This window comes from Chroicocephalus ridibundus, chromosome 6 (genome assembly GCF_963924245.1).
Source record: "Chroicocephalus ridibundus chromosome 6, bChrRid1.1, whole genome shotgun sequence".
NCBI lineage: Eukaryota > Metazoa > Chordata > Aves > Charadriiformes > Laridae > Chroicocephalus > Chroicocephalus ridibundus.
The window spans coordinates 24,156,250-24,175,543 of record NC_086289.1 but is presented as its reverse complement, the minus strand read 5'-3'; the positions used below and the strand labels follow the sequence as shown (position 1 = coordinate 24,175,543).

Here is a 19,294-nt window from a genome sequence, read left to right as displayed (position 1 = left end):
AGCACTTGCAAATTCCAAGTACTGCAATTCATCTCCACATCATTGCAAGTCATTAGAAGATGAGCAGGAAGAGGGGGGAGAAAAGCCAAGTAGAAAACATAAATGAAAAAGCAGAATACCCACTCCCTGTGTGGGGAAGAGCACAAGGAACCACTTACCTACTCCCCGATCAGCAACTGTAGGATTGTCTATCCACCTTTGAGCTTGCTCAATCTTGCCCTCCAAATGGACAGCTGCTTTCACCGGCCTTGTGTTTGCTACAGCCCTGTTTGTTTTGGACTGTAAATTCTGAAGTGACGTAGCTATCTGCTTAGCCAATGCACGGGCCTCAGGAGAGTCACCTTTCCCACTAAGGAATGAAAAAAAAATAAAATATAGTCATATAAAGATCATTTACAGCTAGTCCCAAATTCGGCAGGAACACACAATGCAAGGTACTTTATCTTTCTAAATAAGGTTAAATTTGACACTTGAGTTTCAGAGCAAATAATGCAGATCTGTCATCCATAAATCCTCACGCTTCTCTGCTGCGGTAAGTGGATATTACATGTGTTCAACACAGCACTGAGGTGGGGGAAAGCATGGTGCTGTCATTGATAATTCTAATGTGTGACTTTGATTTCTCATACTCATGGCTGCCTCACAAGTAACTGCAATAATGCCACATAGACTACAAGCAGAAAGACCCAAGGCTATATATAAACTTGAAAAGAAATAGCACATTAAGACCTGCAGCAGCTAAATCAAGAAAAACTTGATTAAAGTGTCTAACTAATGAAGAAAAATATTTATCTCCATATTGCAACTGGCCATAGACAAAGATCACAGTTTATACAATAAGTGTTTCTCCACTTCCATTCTCAAGCACCCTCTTAGCAAAACTGATACAGAAATATAATTTCTGAAAGTCTTATCTTTTATGTAGTTTGTGGTTACCTCTTAGAGCACTGACACTGCTTTAAGTCATAGATATTCCACCTTGCCATTTAGTAAACTGCTTAGCAAAAACAATGATGACATTTGTCTGTATAAACAAGCTTAAATTTCACATTATCTCCCTCCTTTGAAGTACTTTGACAGTACAAAGCAGCTCACTTTTGGCTTCAGTCTGCCTGCCAAATATTCCATAGGCAGTAGAAAGAAAATATTTTCTAGGTAATACAAGTCTAGTTACTCTCTGCTTTTTTGGTTTTGGTGTTGGTTTTTTGTTGGAGGTTTGGTGGGTTTTTTTTGAGGAAGACAGTGCAAGTTGGGCTTTGGGACACAAATCATTAGGTTGAAGCATTAAAAAGGATACCATATTTTATAAATTAAATTTTTAAAAGCATGTTAAAAAGTTAGCTTCTTCACCCCCACCCGGGAACTGAACAATTCTTCACATTCAATTTTTACTAAATGCAGGACAGAAACTCAGAAGTATAAGATGTCCATTCCCTGCTCTTGGAGGAAAATATATTCCCCAATTAACCATCAATATTCTGATTTTGATCAGCACTTTGAACTGCAAATGGAAGTCATTCAAATAAATTAGCGGTGATAAAACTAATACGTACTGTCGTCGCAGATCTGACAGCTTAGCTGTCAAAGCAGAGATTTCCCCCAAGGAACGAAGGATATCATCTCTTTCTTTAGGCTCCTCACATAATTCTGCGACTTTCCTTGCTTCAGCCATAATTCCCCGAATATGTTCTTCTCCTTCACTGCCCCCATTAGGATCTGCAAGCCAATTCTTAATAGAAAGAAGTTGTGTACAAGTGAACATAAACAGTAATATTATTTCTATAGAGGCTTTTAAACAAAAAGAAATACCAGTACAGCTTTCAAAACTGTATTTAACAGAAAATACTTTTCAAAAGCAATTTCTGTTTATTAGATACCATGAACTTGTTCTACTGTCTGGCAGATCTTCTGTTTTGAAAAAGATGTCAAACTAAATGAAAGCTACCCTAAGATTTTACATTGTCTCTTTCCCCAGCATTTGCCAACAGTATTTTCAGAAGGAAAATTTAACTAGTGCCTTTGAAGACTCACGATTTGGCTTTTAGGAAAAAAAATGAAAATATATGCTTTTGCACACAGTGCGCAGCTCTACAGAGCTTTTCCTAAAAAGTCTCATTATCATTTCAGTTGATATATATAAAATATTAATGTATATTTATATATATAGTTACATACACACATTTAGGTAAGGTATATTTAGAAGGTTCATTATTTGATAACCATCACCATCACGGGGTAATAGGCTGTCCATTGAGGGAAATTAAGGGTTACAAAAAGAAAAAGTAGTTTCGTTAACACTGTTTTGCTTTTGTCCTGAATATGAAGTTCTAAATCCTGAACTCCACTCCCAAAACAGAGTGCAAGGAAAAGGCTCTGGTTTTACCCACAGGAAAATCTGTGCAGTCTGAAACTCCTCTACTCTTTTCTTCAATAAGATTAGTTTGCGTCCAGATTTAGAGTGTTCCCTCATTTTAATTTCACAACCTCGAAATTTTTAGCAATGATAAAAGAGTTATGGAAAAAAAAAAATCACAAGCTGTAGGAAAATTACAGCACCCTGTAAATTAAATTTAAGATTTTTTCTGTGTAAAAGCAAGTATTCCCTACATGTTCTTCCTAACAAGTAACTGTGTTGCGTTTGCAAACAACTACAATAGTTCAGTATAACAGCAGTAATGTAATCACATTCTGAAGTATTTATGAAATCATTGGTGGTACCTGAGCAGCATCAATCTTCTTAGCAATTGCCTGCTTCGAGTTTGTCATGGCCTCCAATTTGCGGGCTGCATTCTCCACTTTTGCAGTGAGCAAATCCAGACCTTGTGACACCTGCTGCGCCTTCTGCATAGCCATGGGTGTAGCACCCTGTCCTCTGCCCGAGACAAAAAAAAAGTATCACAGATTCAGCTCAGGATCAAACAAAGCTCTTTTCTAATGAGGAGACCACAAAAACTGTTTATGAGCATTCCCAGCTCATTGCAACAGATACAGTATTTAATCAGATTATTTTTTTTTCCTGGGAAAACAAAAATAACTGGAGGAGGACCACCATAACAAGAAGAGTTTAAAACTAAGAGCATATTTTCCCCTTCCCAGAATTTGACACTCGGCATCCTCAGAATAAAAAAATATGTTTTAAGTGTAAGGCTATTTGTGGACACAGTTCCACTAAAGTACCCAGGGCAAGGCCTGTTATCTCCTTATTTACAGACTGCCACCAAGTCAGTCAGAACCTGCAGGAGTTATGTCTCGCCATAGCTAGGTGAGGACAGCTAGTTTGTAAGTGAAACCAAGATGTCTTTGTTGCCTCAATCATGTCGACAAAGTAGATTAAAGGTTACGGGCCACTGGTAAAACTTCTTACAACGGTGAAAAGGATGCTAGCAATACAAATTTACAGGACTGTAGGAAACAATTTGCAGCACTACCACTGTTGGTTCAAATGCTTAGGAGTTAAAAGTTAGATGGAAAGATTACTTCAAATACATATGCCTTAGAACGTTAGTTTTGCATAAGAAACTCATACTCCATTCCAAAATAACCTGTCTCCTGGAAAGCTTTTTGAACATGTTCATTTTATCAAACTACTAACTTTAAAAAGACCACAGTAAGTGTAAGCATGCTACTGAGATGCTAAGGTGTATTTACAGTCAGGCCAGAGTCTCAAGATATGTTTCTTTATACCTTGTTTCTCACAAGCTGAGTTGAAGTTATTTATATATTAAACCAGCATATAAATTCACTCTTCTGTTAGTAAATCTTACTCCTGTCTCTTCCTCCACCTCCAAAAATGTCAAACAATACAGAGCTGACACCAGCCACTGCTTTACACAAAGAGTAAGAGTTTAGCCAAATTTCTAACACTCTGTGCAAAAACTGGTACAAAGCAGCTCTTACATTCTCTCAGGTCAATCATGTGGAAATCTGAGCCAAGATAAACTAAAACCAGCTTCTCATCCACTACCACTATTATAGCTAATACGCATCTCTTCTTTAATGACAATATAACCAGTACTTCTGAATTTTGGCTTTTTTAGCCTTTATATATCAAACTAACAGCTCTTCACGGAAATAAGTTACAGAAATATTCCAAGCTTGTGTACGTATCATCACAACACTTCACAGCGTGGTAGTCTATGGATTTAAAGTGATGGCAAGAATTTGTTCTTAAGGTTAACTCAAAGCACAGTTCTCCAAATAATCTGTATTTCCTCACTTCCTGCACTTCACTGGGGACTTAGGTCAGAAGAGGCGTAAGCTTTTTTCCTTTTTTTAATAAAAACCTCCTAACTTGTGTTGCTTTTTCTGACAATTTGAAAGACACATTAACATTTAGGAGAAAATATTATACCATGAAACCATTACCTGTATCCCTAATGGATTGCAATGAACAGCTTTCAGGCATTTCCATGTGGAGAATTTTTAGGGGGATGGGGAGGAATGTTAAAACAAAATAAAGAAACCAATGTTGGAGCACTAAAGCTTAACAATTTACTACACTCATAAGCAGCTGAAAAATTCCTCGTATTCAAAGGAAACTGAGTTATAGCGTTCAAACTACATGGAATAGTTATTTCTTAGCTCATCATCTTTATGCCTTCACAGAGAAATATCATACTTCTTACTTCCTGGAAAAAGAACAAAAGGCCATAATACCTAACATCAAGAAACTATAGAAAATTTAAAGAGACTCATCTGCTGTCTAAAACCAGAACCCCTTAAATCCAAGACACCATTGTGAAGAATAACCAATTTATAATGAGGAGGCAGAAGACTGATAAAGGGCTCTGGTTAAATAAAACTCTTTGCAAGAAATGCCCATGACATTCAGTATAATATATCAGTGACTGATAAACAACTACTTCTTGTGGTCTAACATCTCTATAAACACCTAAAAACTAGAGCATTCATGTACCTTACAGTCATTGGGGTATATCCTCTTTGGAGAGCAGAGTTAACAGCAGAGTTTAAAATTCCGTTTCTCCCTAATTTAGAGGAAGGTTGTGTTTGACATTAAAACAACTCCACATTATCTACTAGAGCAATTTTGTTCATCATGTTATATAATTAAGATTTCACACAATAAAACATATTATTCTTATCAGAAGAGATTGAAGTAAAAAAGGCAAAATACAGCTACTGGCCTGCTCTCCTACAGATTAGGAAGCGACACAACTGAAAGTTCAGAAAAGCCGTTTAATAGTACTGGAAAATTGTCCATGAAAAGTAATAGATTTACCTAGCTCTGAGGTCAGCCAGTTGATCAGTCATCTGGCCCAGAGTTTTGCATGTTCCCAGAATCTCTCTGCGTTCTTTGCCGGCACACAGTTCTCCTGCTTTTCCAGCTTCATCAAGGATCTGCCTTATTGCTTGCTCACCAGCATCCCCTAAGATGCAGAGTCAGTTAGTAAAACAAACAAGACGTGCTTGAGTAAACTGGTAGTCTCATCGTGTCCCACCGCATTAACTGCATTAGGTTCAGACATGAAAATAAATTTATCAAAAAGTATGAGATATACACCAAATATGATAGTTATAATAGGACTATTTCCAAAACAATATGCGTCACGTGCCATGTATTTCAAGTCATTTAATCATTCTGTTATCATAGATTCCTTTCTATAAATACTTCATTTACAGAATCTGTAATTCAGGCTAAGAAGGGAAAGAGCAACACGGCAAGATTCATGTAGCCTTTACTTCAGCCAGTTGCAAATCTGGTTTGATTTTGGCTGAAGAAGATGCCAGAACAACATTCCTTTTACTTGCAACCCACGTCGATCCCATCCTCCTGCAAATACTGGTTCCACCATGAGATTATAATACTGAAATTGTCTCAAAAAGTTGTACGCAGTAAAATCTGATTTGCAGCGAGTTCTACAACCATCTTTGCATTTGTCCTTACCTACTAAATGTTTAATAATTTATTTCATTAGTTGTCAGTGTCAATGACAGAAAAAAAAAACCTTTCAAACTCAGTTGGAAAAAAACTTTGAGGTTTCTGGAATTGATGGTGGCAAGGGGAATGAGGTCAGAAGCAGTATAAGCAGTAGCTCCACAGATGATAACAATTCACTTCCAACTTCGACAACTGTATTATTTTGGCTTCAATTTCAGAGGAAGTATTTTAGATAAGGTCTTTCAAAGCCTAAATGGAACAGGCTTCTACCTGGTTTTATTTATTTTAATGATGCATACAAAGGCAAAAGCTCTATATAAGTAAAGGTGATTATAGTTACAGTATTTATGGCAGATTTTCATGTTAAATTTATGTCAAGACTGAAAGAAAAATGCCTAAAGATTACTGCTAGGCAAGTCTGAAGCTATACAAAATTGAAAATACAGAAGGAGGAATTTTAAGTATTAGCAATGACTACAGTTAAATACTGCTCAATGCACTTTATAGCTTTTTGTTTTTACTAGTGTAACACAATGAAAAAAACCACATATATTATACGGAGTTTGTTATTTAGACAACTGAAAAGAAGCAAAGCTTTCCAGGTCATTAGACACAACTTGTTCAATCTCCAGTATCTAAAGAAAGGAATAAATACAGGCTCCTTCTGAATGATCCGCTACATATGGGTTATTAATACTTAAAGGCAGTTTTGTCTTACACAACAGAATTATTCAGACCTTTAAAAATCAAAATACTTCGTGCTGTTCTTTTTTTTTTTTTAATATTACCTGGAGGTGCATTTGGATCTCTCAGCCAACCTTTTGCCTGGTTCATCTTTGAATCTATTAAGGCTAATGCTCTTTTCATGGCTTCAGTATCCTTTACAAAAGAGAAACCACCAAAATGATTCTCAAAAAAAAATAAAAATCAAAGCACAAATAATCAACACAGCCAAAGCAGACAGAAGTTCTATAGAGCACAGTCTACTTACAGAACACACCCATATAAGCAGCTCAAAACCCATTTTCAAACTAGCAGGTCATAATCATTTGTTTCCAATTAAGACAGACATTTTCATTTCACTCAAAATGCAGAAAATATGCATGCAATTTTAGTGATTTTTCTATTCCTTTATTTACTAGTGTTTTAATTTCTAAAGTCAGAGCTATAATAAGCATACATCTTGGAGTTAGTTCCATTTTTTTTCCTTAATGTACAGCAGGGCACATAGAAGAGTTTTAACAATGAGATTAAACTTCTCAAAAATGGAAATTGGCCAGTGAATTTTACTAGTTACTTCTGTGTAAGAAGTTGCACATCTGCATTTTTCACCTGCTCCACTGCTTAAAGTCAAACAGCTGCTATTTGCAGAAAACCAGACTGCCAGCTAATTCCTGGAATTCTCAAACATGGAGTTTAACATCTTTGGAGACAACACGTATTCACATGTGGTGGTTTTAAACTCAGAACTTCTCTGCCAGGAGCATCAGAGAAGCTGCTTCTTTGACTATTATGCTGCGATTATCCAACACCTCTTTGACTAGAGGAGATAAAACCATCCAGTTCTCATTTCTCTGCATACTCTGTTAATTGTTCATGTGTCATCTCTCCACTAGAGGCCAGAAGTTTTCTATCTTATGCAAAAAGACAGTGAAAAAAGTAACAAGTACCTTAAGCAAAAAGTTGGGGGAAAGCCAAAATAGCTTTTTACCACACATGTAATAATTTGAAATGTATCTAACATCCCACAATTAGTACACAGATGACGAAAAGAAGCCTGGCTCTCATGCTATTAACTGAATTGGACCATCCATGCCCAACTCTTATGAAGAGAAGCCTACTAGCATCAACGATCAGTATCTGGTACAGCATGGGATGTCCTGACAACACTAAAGAACTGCCACATTTTTGTGCAGTTGTTCATTCTGTGTGCTTAATCTCAAACATATATCACTGTAAACATTTTGGCGTTTAAGCCAGTTTTATTCAGGCATGTTGGCCCATCAGCTATTCATAAGGTGCTGTAACAGAATTCAGCAACCAACTCGAAGAAAGGTCATGCAACACTGATGGATATTTTTAAGGGCTCTTGAATCACAGCCTGAGAGAGGGCACCAAAAGCAAAATCATTTTTACCTGGGTGATCGTTTCTCAAATCTACAAACTGGGTCTCAGAGTTTAGGACAGGCCTTGTTTGAGAAAACTTCTAATGGGTAGGATTAGGATATGCAGCTAGGGATGGGGGGCAGGCACATTCTTTTAAAAGAAGTCATCTTGTCTATAGCTTGAGACTTGTGCATTTAATATATGACAAGAGACGAGTAAATAATCACTTCAGTATTCAAATGCATAGAAAAACCTTACTAGCTGTGAAGGTAGGTATTACAGTTTTCCATTGTTTTATATATGGGCTGAAGCTACTTTATTTTGGAATGAATGGTCTACTGCAGCCCTGTCTACCCATAAATAATTTGAAACAAAGAACTAACTGAATTTTTAAAAAGGCAACAGCTGTTGCTTAGCACATTGATGAGATGATAGGTGTGGGATAGCTGAGCAAAGGAGAGTGCTGGGAAAACTGCCTTTGCCCCTCCCTTTTTACTGACACAGGCTTTTGTGTTGTCTCAGCTGCCTGCAGAGTTGCAGTTTCAGCAAAACTATACAGAAGCCTCGAATCAAAAGTCTTCTATCAGGGGAGAAAAATCAAGGGTATTTCAGTTTTTACACTCATGATTTTGTAATGCTAGCACTACCTAAGCAATAACAGGACCCATCTGTCCTATCGTATGAAGGCTAATAACAGGATAGCTCTGCAGTGTAAATCTTGCTGTCCTGTGTGGCTCTGCACTCATGTTTGCAAAATACTGTCCCCTTTTCCAATTTAAAAAAATAATCTGGTGAAATCCTAGTGTAGCAGTTGAAGTGTTCCAGGACAACTGCTCTAAAAACGCACTATTTCCCATTGTCTCAGCTCAAACTGCCACGGCAAGGAAACCCTCACAGCTTTAGCCTGATAAGGAGTTTTCATTGCAATGATATGAGTAATTTTTAAATAGGAAATTAAACCAGATCTTTAACTAAGTTTGTTGGTACTGTGCTTTTATTTCTGCCACAGTTGTGTCTGGTGTCAGATACTCGGCAAGTGACAAAGGTGTAGCAATCCTGAAATGTCTGGACTTATCCACCAAATTCAGGCTATTAAGCAAGACGACAAAAGTAGAAATATTCAATTTAAACAAAACAGAGCAACTTGCTCAAGGTCTTACTGCTTGAAAGTATCTTCGTATTCCTGATTTCTGTAGCTGTTTAAATGCCTTGTTCCTTTCTAAACAGCTAAATATGTTTAAAATTTTACTCTTCAGGATTTGCCAGCAGAATATCGGTTGCAAGCAAGAAAAAAAAATCTTACAGCTATATCCTGCAAAAAAGTTTCATGTAGAGTAGTTTTATCAGCAAGAAATTATTCTTTCCCTCCTCTCCCCACAGTTCCCCTGTTGGCAAAAGGAATTTCATTAACAAAAGCAGCACTATTACCTTTTGAGAAGAGATGAACAAGTTAATCAAGTTAAACAACTAGGGCAACACTGTCTGAAGGGAAAAGAGCAAGTTGGCTTTTTGCAAATCAATTCATAAAGCAAATGAGCACTTATTTAAGATACCTTTATGCATCACTTCTGCCACTACCAAGAACTTTGAGATTATTCATGGAGCTGGTGGTATTGGCCCTGCTTTGAAAAGGAGCATAATAAATCCTACACAATCCCTTGTTGAATATAAAACACAACCTCTGGCTCAATAAAGTGGTCTAGTCTAGCGATATCTGCATTTCATTACCAAAGAAGGGAATGTTGAAGGAAATAGGCAAAGCCAGCTTTCTGGCAGAGTAGATAGCTTAGTCACCATCCAGGGTTCAATCCTGCAGGATACCAGATACTTTTCAGCTTCCTACAACTTTTAACTCCCTCCATTTCTATGGAAGTGGAAGATGTTTGAATTGAGTATTACTTCAAATGTATTTAAAAATAAACACTAAGAATATACAAGAGAAAGCTAAACTTCTCTGTAAAATGTAAAGTCCAAGGAAAAAAGGCACAAAGATATGAATGGAAGAAATAAATACAGATTGTTTTCCAGATTTTGTCAGAGATCAGTATTTGCTCAGTATTTCAATTCTAAATCAGTATACTATTTTTAAAAAATCCAGTGGTGGTGCAAGCAGGGATTATTTCAATCCAGTAACAGTAACGTGCATTTCAGAGTCCAGAAAGACCAACAAAATAGTTCACAAAAGAGCCTACAACTCTGTCTCCATACATTTGATGAGCCTCCACTATCTCTAGGTAGATTTTGTGATACTTCCAACATACAAACAATTCAAGAAAGAATAATAAACATAAAATAGACTCCAACATCAACAGCAGCATGTACTACACAGGTAAAATCCAAGCCTGTGCATCCCCAAACACACCTTACTTTGCTCCAAAAAAGCATGGGGAATATATCTTTCCCTTGACCACAAAATGCATGCAACAGTAATCTCAAGCAGAAATAAACAGCTCCTCCCTCTCCCTTCCAGAAAAATAATGATTAAGTCAACCATTAATGGATATACATGCAAAGGTCTGTAATATGTGGCCATTGACAAACTAGCTCCTGCTTCTGCATTTTTCAACTCAAATTCTTTGTCACAACTGTTTGGCTAACGCCCAGCACTACAGTTCCAAGTTGTCAGCGTACCTTAATTTAAAAGACAAAATACAGTTAGGTAAAGTTCCCAGCTCAGAACAGAATGATATTTTGATTATACTAGTCTACACAAGATATTTATGCATTATGCATAATGACCAATATTTTCCATTTGGAAATACTGCTAATACACCAACTATTTTCTTAATAAAATCCTTTATTAATCTGCCTCACTAGCAAGAGAAGTAAAAACTTCCTAAGGCTAAATTGCCAACTTTTTGCAAGAGTCATTTTTTACCATGAAAAAAATTGCATTTGTATTTTGTAAAACACAGGAATGCTTAAATCCAAAAATAAAACATAATTAAAGAAAATGCACACACAAAATTGAAGTTTTAGGCCTAGACCTTAAGAACACAAACCAGTTGAACTGAAGGAAGGCTGATGATGCAATACTATGGAATGGATAAAATTCATGATTTAAGAAAGCTTTCTGGACACGTAGAAAGCTTGTTCCTGCACGACTGGACCCTTTATTTGTAGCTACAGAGACTAGTACCATAAATTAACACAAAAGCATTCAGCAAGAATGTGCTCTAAAACCTTGGGCTAACTCTAATCGGAGTCAGAAAGACAGTCTTAATGCAGTTCAGCTTGCAATTACCATTCTCTTAGTGACAGCCAATTCCACATGGAGCTAGGCAGAGCTATTAAGATCCTTTTAAAACTTCCGTGTGTATATACATAAGTATGGTGTCACAGCTGGCACACAAATAAGAAGTTGCACAGCACACAGTACAAAATCCCACATACATGCTTTTTTGGTTTTAGTACAAGGTAGAGGTGGAGGGTGTGGAAGAAAGCTTACCTTCTAAAGGTGAGAAAAGGGTAAGAAACAGGAGAACAAAAACAAAGATGCATAAAGTAGTCATAATAAGGAAGTGATAGTGACAAAATAACTCAAAAGGCAAACTAAGGGTCAAGTGCCAAACAATATAGGCCAAAGTGATTTTAATGCCTAGATTACATCAATGTTAGATTTTCTGCAAGATTTCATTTGTTAATAAGTCTGGCTTCAGATCTCAATATTTTCTTTAAATATATTTACGGTTACTTGTTGCTCATAGCACTAACCCTTAAAAAAATCCCTTCAGCAATTTACTTCAAGGTACTCAAAAAAAATCGGCAGGAATTTGAGTTATGCGGTTACATTTATTTGTAAGCCCACAATAACACTTTACGATTCTGTCTGTCAGACCTACTTTATGGCCTGCTAGACATTTCAGTATCTTCCGTGGCTATCACTTAAGAGCACCACTTAAGTCCAGGTAAGCGGCTGCCGTCACTTGCACAGCTTAACACCAAATTGTAAGGAACCAATGCTGTCCATATGCCAGCTTCACAGACATCATACTTATCCAGAAAGACTGTTAAATCTAACATGTATTTCTTTGAGACAAGGCAAAGACTTGAAATTTACTCCCACGTCCAGACTAAAAATGGTGCAGGGGGGAAAGGAGGAAGCGTTCAAGGAGGGCCCCCCCAAAAAATTCTCAAAGTTCTCAACTTCAGGCCTTTTGCACAAGGAATATGACAGCAACCTACCTTTTCTAGTCGTATCTAGGAGAAAAATCTCAGGTAGTCTCACTTATGAATGTCTAGCTACAAGACCAGTTTAATGTATAAAATGATAGCTTTTTACCTAACCTCTGTCAAATATGATTATGTAACATAATTGATATGATTATGTATCACTGAGCCACCTTCAAATGCTACACTCCTTTAGCTTAGCTTGTTAAGAGAAAGCTAATTTTGAAAGACACATTAATACAATCATCTCTGAAGGTGTTCTTTGACCTTGAAGAGATTATTTAATGTGATTACAAAGTGTTACAAAAGTGATGCACAAATACATATTTCAACAGTCTCAAAACCCCAAGGCTATAAAGTGTAGAACACGGTAGATAAAAATTAGACTTCTATATACAAATGTAGGTGTGAAACATACCTTGCTCGCCCAGGCATCTTCATCCCAGGAAGTGAGTTGTAATACACGGATTATTTCATTTATCTCAGCACTCATTTTCTCTACTGTGAAATTACGATTTTTCAATGCCTCTTCTATTCCCTGACTTTTAGAATTTTTCGTGGTTACGAAAATCTTCATAGCTGTAAAAATACCATAGATTAGAAAAAGGTAAATGCAAGATACGATCAATGCTCAAGGTGACCTCCTATTGCATTAATACAGCGGTAGACCATTTTATTTTGCATGGACCACTTTATCTCAAAGAGACTGTAGTTTTAATACAAGAAGCACAGTAATTTGCAACCAGTACAGAAGCAAGGTCAAGGCTGTTATTTTTAATAAACATAAGACATTGGAACGCCAGCTCAAAATAGACAGCAATTCAGAGTGGTATTAAAAATTAAAGCTGAAAATACCTGAAATAAGTACTGGCAATAGCTCCTTCACAGTATTCATGGAGTTTACCAGCATAACCCTATGTTCCTGATGCGTTAATTCCTGTTGTCTCTCATCAATCATTTTGGCCATCTTTGTCATTCCTAAAGATTAAAGTAATTGAACAGTCATAAACAAAGGAACGTAATATTAAGTCTAATTTGCAACATTTGAGCTTTTTAAACAAGAACAAAGTGTGATAACTTATGACAACTATATTGAACTTTAAAACTTAATTTTTATATTAGCAGCTGTTACTTGAGAAGCCACTGATTCAAAACATAGCTACTATGCAAAGTAGAATGTAATCCTCAAAATTCTTGATTTAAAATCCCAGCAATAAAATAGGAAAAAACCTGTAATGACTGCTCTAGGACATGAAGTCACCTCATGAAGTCTGGAAGCTAATTTACAGGGTTTTTTTTCCTTTTCTGTTAAGACTTGATCAAAGCCTTAATTGTGAACGGCAGAAAAAGAAAACATCAGGGTTTTGTTTGTTTGTTTGCCTCACAGAGTTTGTTCTATCAGTGTTCAAGAACTGTATCTATTTATACTTCAGTTCTGCTAGAAATATTTCAATCCTGTAGAAGTGTGGAAAGAATTACACATTTTATCAGCTTAATGGACTTTATGGCTGTGAGTGCTTAACTACACAGCTTTTTCAATCTGTTTGTTTTACTAATTCGTGCTTACTTCCCTCATATAACATAGTGTAGGAGAAGCACAGTACATATCATCTGTGTAGTACATATCATTTACCAGTATCTTAACTCTTCTGCATTCTTAAGAGAGAATGTGAATCAGAAAATAGTCATCATTCACCCTCTAGTTTAAAACTCTTTCCAGACACTTTCAAAGAAACTGCTTCGAAACTTGGGTGAGAAAGGTGCTGGGGGTGGAAAAAAGGTAGTGGAAAAGACTATACTTAGTAAGTTTATGATAGACTGTAGCAAATCAAACCTGGCCCTAGATTCTTTGTGTATGTCACCAAATCTTCCATAGTCTCTACTACTTCCGCCACAGTCAGATACTCCAATATTCCTTTGCAGACACGGATGATTTTACGGACCTAAAAAAGGAACGTTCCATCACTTATTAGATGAAGCTAAGTTACAACTGAATTAGAAATGCAAGCCTATTATTAGAACAGAATAGGTATAGCATTTGCTAACATGACATACAGGCAATCACAAAGGTCTGGGATACTGATTAAGCTACCCAGCGTGCTATTACTCAGGAGTGCTGTATTGACAAAGACAATATTTAATCAGCATTACACTACTCAGAAATGCAAAATCCTACTTCTATTTTTTTCACTTTGTATGATAAATGAAGGATATCATTGAGAAAATAAGTTATAGGGAAAGGAAGTGCATTTAAGTATGCTGGCATGCTTTAAGTTTTTCATTGGAATTTCATCAATAAAAAACGTTTAACTTAAATCACAAAGCAAAACTATATAGAAAGCAGACTCCAAGCTTTCAGAGGAAATATTATTCACCATGCAGCTCTACATATGGATAAAACATTATCCAGCATTCCACTGGGAAAGGTAGATCCAACATCTTAAACTTTCCAGAAAAATCTGTGAAGACTGTACTTTTTTTTTTACCTCTGGACATCTGCCTCAGCTTAACTTTTTCAGTTCATATTTGATTCCAAAACAGGGTTCTCTGTCAGTTAATCTTCTAACCTCCTGAACCATACTATTCCTGACAACACCACATACAACTCTCATTGAAGAATGAGTTAATTAACATTTAATTCGTAGCAACCACATCCAGTGTTCAGTCCCTAGAACAGATCATAGTTTCCTCTAAGAGTCATTTCAGTTTTGTCCCAATATTAGTTTATCTTTAAACATAGTAAGATAGAGACATGCCAAGTTTTGTATTTGTGAAATTTTTCTTTGGTTAACGTGCAGTTATCAGAATAGTTCCACAAAGCATTAACTGCCCAGAAGTCAATTCATTTCCTAAACACAGGAAGCAAGGAGATTAAAAGTTATTAACTTCCTTGAAATTCTGGCCTATAATACTTTGTAGTATCTATTAAAAACCACTTAAAATAATGTGTAATCACAAGTGCCATGGAGAAATCCCATAGCATTCTCCCCATTTCAGAGGAATGTGCTAATAGTACCATGAGCTGCTTAAATGGGAGACAAGGATGCCATGACTACTCAGAACAGTAGGAAGATTAGCACAATTTCATAGATTAGCATATTATTGCATGGGTAAAATTTAGAATTAACATCAGCACTTCTAACAGTGTGAGCTTCATTTCCTCATAGTAGCATGACATTTGCTACTTATAAACAAGCAAGACTCACCATTCCCAGAAGGGGATCATGGAGTAAGATTTGTGACAAAGAAACATTCTCAAATGTAAGACACTCAAAACCTCCTTTTTAAGTTTCCTTGCAACTGTGGCTTTTTTTTTTCCCCTCCATCTGAAGATGGACAAACAGCATATCTGAGCCACTTTTTTTGGCTTGTGCAGCAGCCAAAATGTAGCAACTGTTAAATCTATCAGGACACATTTTCTGTTTAACCAGACAGTCAAAATTTTTATTACCCCTTGTGCCCCAAGGCCAATTAAATTGCCACAGCTAATGAGTCAGACAGACAGGTTAGGAAGCAGCCTAGGGCTTTTCAGTGAAGGGATACAGAGAATATATGGATTGGTAATGAATATGATGAAGAGAATACAAAAAAGTGTCAAGCAAGATGTAAGACAGGGTTGATGGGATCTGGCCTTTCTGAGGAATAATCACAGGCAACGCCTAAACATTATGTCATAAAAAGATGCTCTTAACAAAACAGAGCAATAAGCCTAAGCTCCTTCTGACAGAAAGGAATGAAAAATATGCTTCAAATCAAGCTAGAATGATCAAAACCATATTCATCTACTCAATAGCTTAGATGAGCTAATTCAGTTAGATGGATATTTGAATTAATAATACTATTGTGCAGATACCTATGTCAGTCATGTTGGGATTCCTACCTCCGCTTCATCGAATGTCAGAAGTAAGTCTGATGTTCCAGAAAGGATGCCTCTTGATCCATCAATGAGATAGTCACGAGCTGGTACTGAATAAGGATCTGCTTGCAGCATCTGGGCTGCCCGAACAAGTTTGGTGCAGGCATTCTCCACCCTGTGGAAAGTCATCAGACAAAACAGGCTGATCAGTTTCTGTCTGTACGACAACAGACTTGAGAAGATGCCGGATTTGTTTTTAACTTCACTAATTTTAAAGCACTGCAAGCAAACTGATTGTTCTACACCTTTATCATTTAAAAAGCAAGAGTATTTATTGTATTTATTTTAACAAGAAAGTAGCCAGCAACTGTATGACACAGTTTTTTCAGAAGTCATGCCATCTTCCAATGTAGGGAATGTTTGAAGTACCACATGTACAGCAGTCAATACAGTGTCATTAAGGAGAGGTCCCAACATGGCAAAACACCTTCCATTCTTAATAACAAGGGGAGGGGATAAAACAATTATTCTTTTAGGACTTCACAATCAAAGTAATTGCTGACCTTTATTAGCCTTGTATTTGCATTGTCATCCAAGAAGCAATTGCTGCTAATAAATATTAAATTATAGCTACACATTAAGACAAAAGAATAGTATTAAGAAAATCAAAATTCCCTGATTGCCCCGCTTGTTGAAGCTCTTGTCCAGCTCTTCAGAGTCTAACACTCACAACAGAAATAGCATTTTAAATAGCCATAAGATTTAATGATGAGGTATGAATTTCAAATGCAGCTTGCAATTCCACACTTAAACAGAAAGGAAGTTCTGCAAGATATTACAGTATGTAATAACAGTAACACAGAAGGTACTACAATAAGCAAATGAGCTCTGAAATTAGGTTCCATCAGGCCATTTAACACAACATTTTTAAAATATCAAGAACCGGAACATTTAAAAGTTTACGGTTCTGTTCTCTCACAGTAATTAGTTCATGACAGCTTAGAGAAATACAGAATTCAGACTTCACTTTCATGTTAGCTATGCTACTCACAACTGTAGTTATTGACTATGCTGATTGTGACTTTCCTCCATTCTCTCCTGTTTCTTTGACAGAAATATGTGTAGTCTAATACAAGGCTCTATGCATCTGAGTGCCCTGTGCTCATTCAAGTTACACAAGGTTCCAACAAACATCAAACCCTTTTATTACAGCAATATTATCTCTTATCGCAACCTTTTCATGTTTGTCATATAGCCCTTTTTCTACCGACCACTTGGACACACTCTTTTATGATGCTTTCAGTTAAGTACTACTGGAAAGTTACACAGACCATTTTCTCCCCTACATTCCTTGTTAATACAAATGGCAGAACTTAATGATTACATCTAAATTTAACTATACTGGAAATAAGACACTCATTACAGGAAAACATACTTTTTTCAGAAAGTAAAAGTTTTCAGCTAATGGCTCCCTAGAGTAGATCGAATTGGGCCAGCTGACCTTACCATAACCTGCTCCATAGCGAGACATCTGCTCAGCACATCAGAGGGTGGTAACTTATAACTGGGTAAGAAAATACAGGACTTCAAGGCAGAAAGTGGGAATGGTCTGCTCATTACTATGCAATGTACTTAGTTGCATTATCAAAGTCAACTGACTTCGCTAAATTAGATTTCCGTGCTTGCTTCTCAAATTTATTCTTTTCAACTCTGCCAAGAAAAGGATTAAACAAATCACCCATTCAGCCAGCTCAGAGCTATGGACTCAGAAATACTTCATTTCCTACAGTTCAATTTCATGGTCATCTGTTTAATACTAATGATTATCTCAAGGCTGGCTTTTTCATTTGTAACAAAGGAATTAACGTGAATGTGTACTACCCATAATTACCATAATTAACAAAACTAAAGTTTCTAAAGATTCAAAGTTTTCTTTAGAGTTGAACTTCCGAAAGGTAAACTTGCATTTCACTTGTACAATGTCTATTTTGTATAAAGTTTCCAATGCATTTGAAGACTTCAGGAGTGTGCACTATGTAAAAAAAGCAGAGTGGTGTTTAAAAAACAGACACCCTCCATCCCTTAGAAAGCACGCATATTAGGAAACAAAAGATTAGAATTTGGGGGAAAAAAGTAAATCCATTACTGTAATTTAAAAAAAAAAAAAACCACAAAACAAAAACCACCACACAACAAAATCAAACACTAAAAATATTCACAGCAATGAACTAACAGTTTAGAAACAAAAAACCCCTCCTCCCAAGAAAGAAAAAAACAACCTGTTTCACTTCCCAAATCCAAATTCTGCCCTTTAATGCAGGAACAGGTAAGACTCCCTTGGCAGCTCACCTGTGACTGTCACTTGTCCCTACAACACAGTTACCGGTGACAATACGCTCCATAGTGTTAACAAGGAACTGTTGATACATACTAGTTCATTTTGATATAAATTCAAGATTAACAAAAACCAACAAATGCAATAGATTATCATTCATAAAGCCCGTTGAACATTCCAAACTCATGTCAGTGCATCTAGGATAGCAAGTACTATGTGAAGTAGGTTTCCTTATGTGACAGATAGCTTTGTTTCCCATTTTTCACTGTATCACAATTCAAGCAGTCATGAATTGCTGCAGAACAAGTTCTTGCATGCAGCATAAAGTGGTACTATTCAGCAGTGCTTCTATCACATTTATACAGCAAATTTTACTATTTAAGTCTCCACGATCTGCTAAGTGTTGATTAAAGACTGGTTGCAGTATAGCAATTAAGAAAATTTCTTTTCCTTAATCCCTTACTTGTCTAGGTGAACAAGAAGCTGGAAATTAACTAAAAACTCTACACATCCCAGAAAATGAGCACAATCCAAATTACATATTTGTATACAAGTCATCAAGAAGAAAAAAGTTTTGATCTCATTTCAACACATAAACTCTACCCTCAAAAAAAAAAAATCAAACCTCTCTACACCCAAACAAGATCACACACCAGGAACACAGCATAATAAATACTGTAGTGGCTTGTATCAAAGGCCCATTTAGCTCAGTATCCTGTCTCCAAAAGTAGCTGCAAGTAGATGCCTAAGGAAGGTTAAGAACAGGATAAGCATTTATCATACTTCCTCTGGGCGCTCTCCCATCCCCCAGCTATTAGCAGTTCTTGGGATTTCCTGCAGTTTGTCTATTTGATAACCCACAATGGACTCCTCTAAGTACTTATCTATTAACCTCCAAACCTATACAAAGAATTTTAGCAGTACACTA

General features: G+C 36.5%; 1 protein-coding gene across 6 annotated transcripts in view; it reads right to left on the bottom strand.

The window, feature by feature from the left end:
- Positions 1 to 19,294, bottom strand: part of VCL (vinculin) — a 61,744-nt gene that overhangs the window by 17,725 nt on the left and 24,725 nt on the right. For 3 of the 6 annotated variants that reach the window (XM_063338319.1, XM_063338315.1, XM_063338317.1), the window contains exons 3-11: positions 16,056 to 16,206; positions 14,010 to 14,118; positions 13,031 to 13,153; positions 12,594 to 12,754; positions 6,688 to 6,781; positions 5,240 to 5,387; positions 2,719 to 2,872; positions 1,554 to 1,729; positions 159 to 349 (exon numbers count right to left, since the gene is read on the bottom strand). In XM_063338319.1, the coding sequence (XP_063194389.1) occupies positions 159 to 349; positions 1,554 to 1,729; positions 2,719 to 2,872; positions 5,240 to 5,387; positions 6,688 to 6,781; positions 12,594 to 12,754; positions 13,031 to 13,153; positions 14,010 to 14,118; positions 16,056 to 16,206 (1,307 nt within the window). Of the gene's footprint in view, positions 1 to 158; positions 350 to 1,553; positions 1,730 to 2,718; positions 2,873 to 5,239; positions 5,388 to 6,687; positions 6,782 to 12,593; positions 12,755 to 13,030; positions 13,154 to 14,009; positions 14,119 to 16,028; positions 16,207 to 19,294 lie in introns of those variants that run through there. The other 3 variants (XM_063338316.1, XM_063338318.1, XM_063338320.1) reach the window with 2 other exon arrangements.